The 13,758-nt window shown below is 31.9% G+C and overlaps 2 protein-coding genes across 4 annotated transcripts in view; one reads left to right on the top strand and one right to left on the bottom strand.

The window, feature by feature from the left end:
- The window catches only part of pps (protein partner of snf), a 46,734-nt gene extending 41,200 nt beyond the window's left edge, over positions 1 to 5,534 (top strand). For both annotated transcript variants that reach the window (XM_067262069.1, XM_067262068.1), the window contains 4 exons: positions 26 to 115; positions 1,092 to 1,287; positions 1,364 to 1,445; positions 3,572 to 5,534. In XM_067262069.1, coding sequence (XP_067118170.1) covers positions 26 to 115; positions 1,092 to 1,287; positions 1,364 to 1,445; positions 3,572 to 4,979 — 1,776 coding nt within the window. In that variant the 3' untranslated portion in view covers positions 4,980 to 5,534. The remainder of the gene's footprint in view (positions 1 to 25; positions 116 to 1,091; positions 1,288 to 1,363; positions 1,446 to 3,571) is intronic.
- Positions 5,535 to 8,288: 2,754 nt separating this feature from the next.
- P5cr-2 (Pyrroline-5-carboxylate reductase-like 2) lies at positions 8,289 to 10,456 on the bottom strand. 2 transcript variants are annotated; one of them, XM_067262089.1, is made up of 6 exons: positions 10,375 to 10,456; positions 9,714 to 9,784; positions 9,463 to 9,642; positions 8,836 to 9,048; positions 8,671 to 8,763; positions 8,289 to 8,610 (listed from the first exon to the last, which is right to left on the bottom strand). In XM_067262089.1, exons 1-6 carry the CDS (start codon positions 10,439 to 10,441, stop codon positions 8,419 to 8,421), a joined length of 816 nt encoding a protein of 271 aa, XP_067118190.1. In that variant the 5' UTR covers positions 10,442 to 10,456; the 3' UTR covers positions 8,289 to 8,418. The 2 variants fall into 2 exon arrangements, with proteins under 2 accessions (XP_067118190.1, XP_067118191.1); XM_067262090.1 differs by lacking the exon at positions 10,375 to 10,456 and adding an exon at positions 10,282 to 10,319.
- Between the last annotated feature and the right edge of the window lie 3,302 nt (positions 10,457 to 13,758).

Here is a 13,758-nt window from a genome sequence, read left to right as displayed (position 1 = left end):
TTAATGATAATTTTATATTTTACAGTATATTCCAGATAGTATTCAAGTTTGTGGTAGAATTGTTCCTGATCAAGTGTGGGATTATCTTACCAAAATTAAACAATCTGTAAATAAGGTTGGTAATAAATAAAATATATTTTATCATTTAAACTAAATTCAGAACAAGAAATGGTTTTATTTTAAGTCAGTTTGAATCAAAATTTTTAAAGAAAGTTTTAATCTGTTAATGATGAAAAATTTTTGAAAATATGAACTTTTTTGAGGCATATAATTTGAATGGAAAGCAAATAAAATTGTAATTAAGGTTATAAATATCATGATATTTTATTATAAATTTTTGAGAATGTTAATTTATAAAACATTCTGATATGTTCAAATTTAGAATGATATTTGTGTTAATTTATTTAAATATAATCAATGTTCAATGAATTTTCTTATCATGGAGTTTAAGCAAGGTTTTTTATCGAATGATGGATTATCCATTAAATTTAAACATTTGAGCATTTAGTATTAATATATTCAATGCCCATTATGTATATTAACACAAAATGCTTAAATTCTATGATAAGCAAAATCATGTTATTATGTAGCATATTTCTGCAGAATAAATTTTTGGTTGTTATATTTCTAAAAGATTGATTGCTGGAATGTAATCTGATCTGTGCAAATTTAGTTTAAATTGATATATTGGGAATGTTTTTAACGATATTTTTGATTATGCAATCAATTAACAGGTTTTTATTGTATTAAAGGAATATCTTATTACAAGAGGGATAAGCTGTCAAACAATTCAACAAAATATTAAGCAGTATAGAAATTAACGTCAATTAATTAATTAGTATTTGATAATTCTTGAAAAAAGTTATACAGTTTTTACATAATAATAGTATTTTTAATACTTAACCAATAATCGCATATTTCACTTTGGATAGTGCAGAACTTTGTTAAATAGGTCTTGGTTAATTGGGACTCTACTATATATACTTTTAATATTCTGTTTTAATGACAAAAATTTTTCATTGTTACTATAATTTATATTATATATGTGTATACATACAAATACAGACAAAAAAAACTTATATTAATTACAGGAAATTATCATAATACGTTTTCAACCAGCAAATGATGAGGAAAGAATAGCATATGGAAAATTTTATTCATATTTAAATAGTAGAAAACGTTATGGTGTTGTTGGTAATTGCTCTCGCATGATCAAAGATTTCTATATAATTCCTCTAGCATCCCACACACCTGTACCAACTGTACTAATGCCATTTAAAGGACCTGGTAAGTTTAATTTAATGATATATACTGAAACAATTTATAAAAAGTCACAAAATTAAATTTATTATTGTTGTTATAGGTTTAGATTCATCAAGACCACATTTGTTGTTAGGTGTAATTGTTTGTCACACTACCAAACCTCGTGTTCAATCACATACAGTGTAAGTTTTTAGTAATTCTTAAAAAGAATTATTATTTTTTACTTTTATTAATATATAATATGTGTTTTTATATAAATTTCAGTATTATGAATAACTAACTTAATGCAAAAATAAAATACATTAATGTTATTTTATATGTTTAATTATCAAATTTGTTTTATAGTTAACATTTCCTATATTTTTAATTACAGAAATTAATATATCTTCCCTAAATTTCTCATTAAGTAGTAATAGGCATTTCAATTTACTGCTTAAATTAAATTGTAATTATGATGTATGCAATGGTGCGTTAAAACAATCAATGGATAATGATTTATAACAGTTGTCTCCATCCTTTCAATGTTTACAGAACTCGTTTTATTAAATTGATTCTCATCAATTTTCTGTTAATGAAAATCATTTTTAAGTAAAAGAATTAAATACACACAATTCTTAAAATTAATTAAAATTAATCTATCCATTTTTGTTTTTGGTTATAAAATTAGTGTAATATAAATTCGTTTAAAAAATTAACATGAGCATTTTCAAAATGGCAGGTTTTTTTTATATTGTCAAAAATAATTTTATCTTAAGGTCAAAGAATTCATACAACAGAATTCAACCTATTGCACATCTAGGGAATGCCACAATTGAATGGATGAAGTTTGAGTATCATTGTTCTTAAACAATTTTATCCATTGATGTTTGTTTAACCTCTTAACAGTGAGGGACGAGTATAGTCATCCAAGGCGATTGTGTGGCAGTGGTGAGGGACGACTATACCTGCTAAATTCTTTTGGGGGTATTGCCAAAAACTAGCCAAAAACTACTGCAAAAAAAATTCACATAAAAAATGAATTATGTAACAATAAAAAAAGACTTTTCTTTACTAGACAAAACTGTTTACAAAATCTTTTTCTGAAACAGTAATGAGAAAAAACGCTTGAAAATATACTTTAAAAATTTTCCACATTTCTTCTCCACAACTAAGTGGTAGCCCCACACCTGACTGTTCCACTGTTAAAACGTTAAGAAATGTTTATTACAATAAACCACTTTTAAATAAGTAGAAAAAAAATACAGATTTAGTTCAAGCAACATTTATACTTATTATTTATTTTCTAAATAATTAGAAAGCTGAATTCAATAAAATGACAGCATAATTAGTTTGAATTATTTGTTATAGCAGATTACTGTCATGTCAGTTGGATTTTAAGACCTTGCTTACAGATTGGTATATACAGATTCTGTATATATTATTTTACAAAATATTTAGGCTCTGTGTGAAATAGTTGATAAACATATCTATATTTATAAATTACTTTAAATGGTGTTTAGGCATTTCATAAAATTTTTGGATTTTACATGCTGCCTATAACATTTGCAAAAGAGTTATTTCTTTAAATTTATGAACTGGATCTATCTAAGATATAAATTAAAATTTGATTAACTTAAGCTTTTAATTTTGATCAAATAGTGTGAATTGTCACACATAGCCAATCAGAATCAAAGTTTCATTTATGGCACATAATATGTATTTTGCCAATCATACATTTGAGCAAACCAGAAATGCCAACATTATTTATTTGTCATTTTGAAGATTTTTAATTGAAAGTTTTGAGTACTTTCTGAACATTTTTATTTAAAAGTTCATTGTAATTGCATATATTTTGATATACATCTATTAAATAGTTCCTAATTAGTTTTGTATTTATAGTTGTTTTAGACAGAAATGATTCTTATTCCAACGATAACAAAAGACGATGATCTGATTTTATTACGGTGCTGTATTAGTGAGACTGATGATTTATTACATTCATGTCAGTGTCCCGTCATTATTGATAACACTCACTTAAAAAGAACATGATAACTGGTTAGACATGACTATTTTATGTGTTTGAACAATGATATGTGTACATTTGGTGAAAGATGTTACTATTATGTTACTTTGGTCATTTACATCATTTTATGTTTCACGCCATTGACCGTAACATACTGTATGTATTAACAACGTGATTGTGCTGTATACTTGATGCCGTATGATTTGAATATTTATTAATATACAGTAATGCATTTTTAACAATTAAAATCCAAATAACTTTTATAGAATATGGTTTATGTATTTTTATAAATTTTTGTTTCTGTAGGAAAGCTTCAAAAGGTCCTGAAAGATCATACACCCCTCCTCTGGAAACTATGCCTTATAACACAGAAGAGAGTGTATCATCAAAACACACACCAGTTTCTGATGAATATGAACCTTCTTACACTCCTCCTCTTGAAAAGTTGCCAAAATTTGAATGTGATGATAGTACTAGTCAAAACAAAACCTGGAAAGATGAGGATGCAGATAAGCCATATGATCCAGAGGACGATGACAATTTTGTTACCAGCATTTCAGCAGCTAAGCCAAAAGAATCATCTTCGACATCCAATGAATCATTAGCTTTGCAGACAAGACTGTTAATAGAATTAACTAAAAAGGTTGAACAGCAAAAACAGGAAATACAAAAGAGTTTGAAAATGACAAATAAAACTTTAATGGGAACTAGCCAAGTATTAGCCAAAGATGAATCCTCAATACCTTCTAAAAAATGCAAGTTAGACAGCGATTCAGAGAGAGCTGACTCGAGTATGGAAATTGAATCAGAACCAGTGTTTCAAATTCCAGGATTGGGTGATGACTGGCAACTACCTGTAGATACAAATACTTACGATACTAACAATGCAACATCCAGTGAAAACTCTAGTAATTTAGATCTTCCACAGAAATTACATGATATTTTATGCAGAGTAAAGGAAAATATGCAGAAGTCATCCGAAACATCATTCCTGAATTCCATTAACAATAGACCTGAAAACGATTACTTAAAAGTGAAGCCGCTGACAAATGAGCCATCGTCGTCATTCTCAAAAATTATCCAACCAGATGCGAATAAAGTCTCTCCTCAAGAGATGCTCAACACAAAACAGGAAGATCCTAGGTTGAAAACAAAATCCAGTGATACTAGCTCACCTAGCACAAAGAGTAGTGGTAGAGGTTCCCTAAGTCGAATGTCTGCCTCAGAGCTGCTGGAAAAAGCTCAGAAACAGTTGGAAGAGATGGAAAAAGCACAGAATATGCCTTCAGTGCAATCCTCTTATTGGACAACTACCGTCACAACACCAGTTGTTCAAGAAGATCCGAACAGGACCACGGCTGCTACGTTTCCCACTGCTCTTCCAACGTATTCCAGTCATAATTACACCCAGCAGCAACCTCTGACGGCCTACGCACCTCCAGAGCATCGTTCGGAACATTACACATCTCCACCTCATCATTCCGAACCGTACTCTCCTCATTCCGACCACTACGACGGCCACCACCATCATCACCATCACCATCACAAAAGCCGCAGGTACTATTCGCGCGAGTATCACAACGAATGGAACCGTTTCGGTCCCGAAAGTTCGGAAAGATTCCACCGTAACAGAAGAAAACACTGGATACCACCTTCTCACGGGCACCACCGACGCAAGAGCTGGTATCGCAAACACGAGTGGATGGGGCACTAGGTGCGGCTGTGTCCGAAATAAAAGATTGTTTATATATTTCAGTGTGCAAGGAAAAAAAAAAATTTAGACTGCTTTGCAGTTAGGTGTACATTTTACCCTAGTTCAGTCAGCTTGGAATTTTTGTTCCGCAATGTATTCTTATATTTACATTGTATCAAAAGTGTCATTTTAATCATCATCACCATCTCTGTTGCATATATATATATATATATATATCGTCGAATCCCATTTTAAAACAGCACGTTAATAAATTTTAATACTCCGAAGAGGAACATCTACATAACGACTTCGCTTTATCCTTTCAATGTAATATAAACATCACTCTTAACGCTTATTCAAAGACTTTGGTGTCGAAAATAAAGAAGAAAGCGACATGAATTTACTTTATCAGGCTGTGTCATTACAAATGTGCATTTTGTAATTTGATAGATATTTTGTAATTTGTTCTCTGTGTATCTTGTAGAAAATTGTATCGTTGAATTTCCACAAAAGTTAAGATAATGTATAGACAAACAAACAATATGGTTGAAATGCAGATTTAAAAGTGACTGTTAATGTCTGTTAAAGATGTGATTTTTTCGGAATTCCACATGCCATTCGTTCCCTTAAAAGTCGACAGTGTTCTATACCCAAACCCTTCACAACGTACTGCAAATTGTTGCAGCGCGCATCAATTGCTACGTTCAGCAATGGAAATTTTGCAGATTCCCACACGTTACACCGTGTAACAGTAGCATACAATGCAAATTTTGGTAGGGATTAAGGTTAGATTTCAAGCCCAGATTTGTAATACTGCAATATCAGATACAGGGATTTCAGTGACTGTAATTTTTTTCGTTTTAAAAATTACATATATAGAAATAAAATGGTCTACATTGAATATTATCTGACTTGTTCACACATGTTTAGAACCTGGCAGGAATTGTTTGCGAACCTCGAACATGTTTACGTATGAACATGCTAATTCCCCCGTACAAAGTTGACAGTTAAACACACGTATTTTTGAGATTTGCATTGTTAAAATATGTGGCAACACACCAGAATTAAATTTATTTTATATTTATTTAAAACTGCAGGTTAATTGTTTTTTAAAATTTGTAAACGACGACGAGGAAGTTAAAAATGGGTTAATTGAAATCGCCAAGATGTAGGCGGAAAGTTAAATATCTCTGTTCACCTGATTATTTTATAAGAAAGTTAACCTAAATAGGTGTAAAGTTGCGCGTGCAAGCTCCTTGCCGAATTTACATCTCTGCGCGGGAGAGTTTGTCTTGATTGACACGACCGAATATGCAAATTAGCAGCTTCAATACGGAGATTATATTGATCGAGAAACTTTACGATGATATTTTCTTTCGCGCATATGAATTTACCAAACAAAAAATACTATTTTCTTAACCAATGATCCATTTAATGACCAAAATTTCATGTCTAATTGCAAAATACACGCCAATCGTCCTTTAAATCTTTTGTAGCTAATTGCGGAAACTAGATCGGTGCTGGATATTTATCCAATAGAAAATAAGATGATAAATACTTTATGCAAGGAGTGTACAATGATGAATAAAGTCCTTGAATAAAGTATTATCTATCCGAAAATACTCTTGATATTTTATGTACAGGGAATAAGACCTTAACGTAATACCAGTTCACATATCAAGTACTGTTAATTACAGAAGCATGGATTTACAGTGATATTTTATATACAGGGACATATAAGTTCATATGTATAACGTACTATTGATATAAACATAAATGCACGAGGCTATTACGTTCCAATATAAGCATGCAAAATGATATTAACACTGAAAAGTCTGTAGAAAAATTACTTTAACAAACGTAGGGGGATTTTATATAGGAACTTGTAACGAAGTCACTATACTGTACGTACAGTACATAAAATACTAAACACGAGAAACGTACAAAGTCAATAGACTATAATGTAAATCCCTACGTATAAAGCATACAAAACGTGTAGGGGCTTTATATATGGATTTGTACATAAAGTACTAAGAAACGTGAAGGGTCTTTTTACATAAAGTTCTACCAATAAACATGGGCACCAACTCTAAGGGGCTGGAACCTGTCGGTTCATGGAGTTGGTCTCCATGTACAGAAATCCATAGAGATTTTATACGTAAACTTATAATGCGATTATTTCTGTATAATTAATGCAATCCGTATACGTAAAGTACTGCAATTTAATGCATTAATTTACAAAATATAGAAATCACAAAAAAACAGAATTACATTATAGAAATATTGTTGATAAAAGACCCTAAAATGTTAATGAACGAACGTATTTTCACCTCAACACACAAATTTTAGATAATAGTCTGCTTACCTATAGGTAAGCAGACTATTATCTAAGATTTATGTGTTTACAGACCTTATCATTAACAAATCATCAGTAACGAAGTATAATTAAATGTCTGAACGACAGCCAATGACTAACAAAAAATTACCAGTTGTCCGTCGTTGGGAGGTTCGACTGTAATGGATATTATAGACGATATCATCTACACGTTTTATCCATTAAGCCGGATATTCTTTCAAATTGTGGTGGTGATATCTAAGCGCAAAGCGACAGTATCACTTCTATACATCAGTAACACACAAAAATAACATATAAATATCCATTTTACAACCGTTATCTTGCTATAAATATTTTTTAATTAACAAATAACATAGAGGTAATTTGTTGTCCTTTTATATCTGATATTGCGAATTCGTATCGTTATCGTGAAGATCGAAGTAGGGCGATTTCTGTTTTCAAAATGGATGAAAAATGACGCAGGATAGTACATTTAAATTGTCTCTATGCCATTATTCATTTATTATCAATATGACATAAATTATAGGGATATTCCTTTTTCTTCTTATTATTTTTTCCTAAGTTTATAGGAAAAGTTTGCACGAATAATATATATATAATTCATGAGTAATGCCATTTTTTATTCTTCTGTTCAATGGCTCTTATGTTTAATTTTCATTAACGTAAAAGAAAATGACTCATAATAAGGACCTTAAATATCAAAAATCTAGTTTTTACGTCCCCCCCCTTTTTTTAATTTTATGCTCAACTTTCCTTAACATGAAAGGAAATTATTCTTGTGTAACAATCAATACGTTTTCGTGTTCATTTACATCTCTTACGCATTAATTTTCTTTGACAATGGTTCGTGTAGTATTTTATTACTTTTTATGCTCGTTTTTATGTTCTTTTTCATTAATATTCACGGAAAATTACGCGTAAATGAAGATTACAGCAATAAAAAAAGGGGGTTTTATGATCATTTCCATTGATTATTACACTTAATTTTGTTCATAATTGAGGGAGCAGCAACAATCAAATGTAGATAGAGTGTTTACGAGATACTCCAAGTCATACACACTAAAATATTGGTGAAATCTTTTATTGCGACAAATAAATAACATTCTAGGAGACGTTCCTAGCGCCGGTTTGTTTAGATTTGAGCGTTGCTGCTTCTACGGCTTCAATTAATGCTGACCTGAAACCTGATTTTTCTAATCGATGAACGGCTTCAATAGTACATCCTGCTGGTGAACACACGTCATCCTTTAGTGCACCCGGATGGCGTCCAGTTTCCAAAACCATTTTGGCAGCTCCCTAAAGAGCCAAAATTAGAGTGCGAAAATTCATGTTAAATATCCACAGGAAATAACTTACCATTACTGTATACGCTGCTAATTTTTGAGATAAATCCCTAGGTATTCCCATCTTTACACCTCCATCGGCTAGAGCCTCTATAGCCATGTAAATCTGTAAAATGTGTGCAAAATTATTAAAAATTAATTATAAAGAAATTGCAAAATTTAAAAGTTTGCAACTCACATAAGCTGGACCACTGCCGCTAACACCAGTAACGGCATCTATAAGGGTTTCTGGAACTTCCTCGCATGTGCCAACACTCGAAAGCAACCTAGAGGTGGTGGTGCTGTCAATTTCTAACGTGGATGTCCCACAACAAAAGACAGACATACCATGCATTACTAAAGCAGGGGTGTTGGGCATGACCCTTACCACTCTACTCTTCCTCGGAAGCATCTGCAGTGATCGAGAATTAACATAATACACTTCTACCACTGTTAAGTGGCATATGATGCCACTAAGAATTTCCATACTACAATACTTAGTTGTATATAGGGTGATTCGAGTCTCTACACGTAAGCAAAAGCTTTACTTTATTATACAGCTAGTTAACAATTGGTGTGATCGGTGTGTGAATGCGCATACCAAATGGAATGGTTCTCTGGGATTTCTGGTGTTAAATGCACATTAACATGTCTGATGTGTACACGAGCATCACGAGTGATATTTTCGGATGTCTATTTTGTTTGGAGACTTGAATCATCCGAGTCACAAGCATTGAGTACACACGAGAAGCGTGCCACTTTTTAGTGGCATACTTCTCTTGTGTACTCAATGATTGCGATATATTACGATATACTTGCCACTTACCTGCTCCAAACTTCTTATAGGGATACCTAAAGCAATAGAAATCATTAAGTGCTCGTCAGTGACTAAACCAGTAATTTCACTCAGCACCTTTGGCACAACCGGTGGCTTAAGAGATAATACCACAACATTGGAATCACCCACGACTTTAGCGTTTTCGTAAGTGGTATTAAACCCTAAGGACTTCAAAGAAATTATTTTTAAAAATTGTTTATGCTTTACTTATTCCTCAAATTTCTAATAAGTATGCAAACCTTCATCTCTTCCAACATGGATGGTTCATCTTTCGGTGAACTTGCAATAATATTTTCAGCTTTCGTGATACCTAAAAATGTTAAAACGAGGTTAAAATGATGTTTAAATGTATGATAAATGTATAAATTTCATTAAAAGGAGCCTAGAAATGTCGAAAATAAGGAAGTTCCTTGCTCCGTACACGCAACCACACACCCCAGGAACACTGTAAAATGTACAACCGAGATTTGTATCCCCTTTATTAGAACAAAGCAGATTATTATATAAATCTTGCGCCTTTTACATAACGTATAATTTACTTTTAACAGATAAAAAAAAAGTCACTATCAAACGATCGTCACCCCACTTTACTTTTCAACAAGTTAAGTGGGGTACAACCACTTCACAATACAGAAGAATTGTCAAATATTGAACTAACTTATCGCAACAAACATAAAAAAAAAAAACCAGCAAAGATTATCGATGCAAATAAAGAAAAACGCCCAACAGAGGCATGAAATATATTTAAAAGCATAAAAATTCGGATGCAAATTGTAAACACGTCGATCACGAAGGTCAGCGACTCACCCGGAAGCTATAGACAAAAGTTGAACGTCCCTCAACTTCCGTTCAGTTAGCAACTCGACAATAACGCTGCAAATTAGGTGTTAATACACTCACCAGCTGCAACAAAACCTTTAGCTAGTGCCAAGGCCATCCTTCCCGCTCCTAAAAATCCTATCAACATGATTACAGGTAGGAAACTAAACTTAGCATTCTAAAGGAGTGGCAACCGAACAGGACTGGTGTACAACTTCACTTTTAACGATGGAAAAATTTCACAGATTATTCACATGCTTTATCTATTTTCTGTTGTCTCAGTATCAGTTCCTTAGTTTCAAAGTTCAATATGTAGTTTCTACAATGAATAATCAATATTCATTGTAGATAATCCATGTTTATTCATCGATATTTAAGATTTTTATATGCGAAAAATATCTTGTTAATGTAATATTCAGGTGTATAGAGTATACACCTGAATATTACAATACATGTAAGTGTTTGCTAGACATATTGTACAAACGGAACTCGTTGAAATAAATTGCAAAATATTGTAATAATTTAAAAAGATTTTGTAAATTCGAACGAATATTTAGCATGGTTTAGTGAGACGTTCATAAAAGAAAAACCTGTGGATTTTTCCCTTTACCTGTTTGTTTCCTGTTTGTTAAAGGAAGAGACTTTCCTCTTCCGTTCCCAATGGCGACGAGTGATGACGACCCTAGTATAAACACTGACCCACTTGCCTTAAAACGGCATCTGTTGCAAGGTTAGTGGAGCAGAAAATATAGGACGGACGACGGAAAAATGATGAAAAGAGGATCTTTGCTTAAGGATAACGTCCTTACAGGTGTGGCCATTGGTTAGACAGAAAACAAGAGTTGCTCTTTTTCTTCTCGTGTTTAGCTTTTAAGATCTTTTTGTCGTCACTTTTTTAAAAGTTTTAATCATAATATTTTGATTTCAAGTCATAATTTAAACACTGGTGCAGTTGTGTATCGTGGATTTTTTTTTGTCACTGCAACGTGGGCACTCGCGTTTAAGGTCCGAACCTACCTTTTTCTATTGTAAAGAATTTTGGAATCCGAACCCACATTTTATGTGGCATTCACTCCGTAATGTATTGTATAGTACGTTGAGTGACGATTTTACTTGTGTCATGCTTTGTATTTTTGTCGCTCGAGATTGTTATTGAAGTTTTATGCTGAAAAACCTGGGTTCGGACTACAAAGAATTCAAAATTTAAATACATTAATCTCTGAGTGCTAATTTAAATAGGAAACTTGAAATTGTAAAAGGATTTTAATTTCGAATTAAATGGAAATCCTTAAAAAGGGCTTAACAAAAATACTAGTATTGTGTCTAGTTAAATCAAAATAGGGAGCCTGTGAAAGTGCTCTTTTTTATATACCAATTAATTAAAATCATGAGAAAGTGTAGGTGCTATTTAAACTAATTCTATAATTTCATACATACTTAGGTTCTGTAGGACCGAACCCGTGTTTATCAGTAAGAATAACGTGAATTTGGATCCGAATAAGTCAAACACGAGTTCGACATACATATTTTTATACAGAAAATTTAGATATTTTGATATACTTTTTATGCTAATTTTTTTATGTTACAATCCATAAACTGCACGCGACAAATGTTTATAAATATACATACATCATATTCAATCCTCTTTAATAATATCAATATATAACATACGTTAACAAGACCGAAACCACGTTTTTCAATAATAATGGCGTGGGTTCGACCCGTATTCAGATCCGAACCTACGCTATTATTATTGAAGAACGTGGGTTCAGATCTGAGTAGGAACCGAACCCACGAGTTTGAAAATGAAATTTTACAAAGGATTATTCTAGGAAATCGAGGATAAAATTAGAAAAATTTAATTATTTCTTAAGGAATTTTATCATTACCCCTTCGTGGATAAAAATAATGAATCGGGGACTCGCTCCATTATTTTTTTTATTGTATATATCCTGCATAGATGGATCATTACTTCATTAAATGTGTAGTTTAGTGTCGAAACAGAAGGATGTTGGGAGTCAATACTTATTTATTCCGAACTAATTCGTTCCATGTGTAAGAGCTAACAGAGCTTGACTAACCTATTCCTTTTTGGGTTTCCCAAATTTTCACGTTTGGACGGTTTTGTAGGAAAAATCTCTTCGATATATCCAATTTTTTGATGCCGTTTTTCTTAATATTACTTTAAAATTAAGTTTTATCGTAACATATATCCATTTAAACTGAGATTCGAACTCACGTCCTTCATCACAAAGAACTTTGCTTCAGCCAGGTTCAATAACAAATCGTGTTTTTAAAGTTTCAGTAAGCATAAACACTAGGCTATTATGAGAGAAGATCCGAACTCACGTTGTATCTACTGAAAAACGATCAGTTAAATGACGAAATGCTGAAGTGAAAGTTGAAATTTTCAAGAAGATTCAAGATCATTGCTCTAAATATGGTACTTACGTTAAATAGAGGATCACAAAACTCTCTTACCTCAAGAAATATGTATAATTCCTTATTAATTAGCAAAGAGATGATCGTTCAATATTTCAATTTTATATTGTACAAGGTCAAGATCATCTCAAGATCAAGAAAACTGGGTGCGTGTTTTAGCTTCCTGACTTATCGATTTGAATAAATATTTTAAATTAATTTCAAAAATAGGAATATTTCTCAACATCATCTCCAGATGATCTCAAGATCAACTCAAGATCAGATAAACTTGAGGAATTTGGGAATATGTTAATTAATATGCCAGAAAGTGTTAAAATTCTTAGAGAAAATTACGTTAAAACACTCCAAATGATCAGTTTTGATGAATATTCTAAACTAATTTTAAAAATTTGGTACCTTCTATTAGAGAATGTTCATCTTTCATCGTCATCCCAAGGTCTGTGATGGCTTTGAAAAAATACTTTTCTCTATGGAGAAATTGTACTGTCAATTAACAGAAAATTGTACAGTCGAACCTCCCATAAAGACCGTCTCTAAACAGCGGCCATTTTTTTATCAGGAACCTTTTCTCTTGCGAACAAAGATGCTACAAAATAACCTCTAAACAACGGCCATTTTTATGATACAGTCAGCGGCCGTTGTTAACAGGTTTAAATGTGTGAAAAATATTTCAAATTATCAAATTTTATAAATTATTTTAAAAAATAACTACTACCAGTTCATCCCAAGGTCATCTGAAGGTCAAGGTGTGAATAATTATCAGAAATACCCGGAAATTTTTAATAAATATTTCTAGATCTAGCAATTTAGAAGAAATTTTTTAGATTTAAGATATAATTCGACAGTTTTTTTTATAAAGAATTTCATGAATGATGTCATTCCATGAATGTATTTTTTATTGTGTGTTAATGCTCCAAGAGGCCATATTTAAATGTATCCAGTTTATTTACAACAAAATGGAACAAGGATGAGGCGAAATATCAGCAAAATTTTCCCTCATATTTATGTTTTTTAAATTGGTAT

Source organism: Centruroides vittatus, unplaced genomic scaffold, assembly GCF_030686945.1.
Source record: "Centruroides vittatus isolate TY-2023 unplaced genomic scaffold, ASM3068694v2 contig_14, whole genome shotgun sequence".
Taxonomy (NCBI): Eukaryota; Metazoa; Arthropoda; class Arachnida; order Scorpiones; family Buthidae; genus Centruroides; species Centruroides vittatus.
Note: the sequence above shows the minus strand (reverse complement) of the source record. Positions and strands in the feature narration are given on the sequence as shown.

Bases quoted from the DNA above. Each gene is read 5' to 3' on its own strand.
- P5cr-2 (XM_067262089.1), bottom strand. From the start codon at position 10,441: ATGTTGATAGGATTTTTAGGAGCGGGAAGGATGGCCTTGGCACTAGCT. The intron at 9,049-9,462 runs GTAAGTGGCAAG...CGATCACTGCAG, and splicing joins CTATAAGAAGTTTGGAGCAG to ATGCTTCCGAGGAAGAGTAG. The intron at 8,611-8,670 runs GTAAGTTATTTC...TTGGCTCTTTAG, and splicing joins TAGCAGCGTATACAGTAATG to GGAGCTGCCAAAATGGTTTT.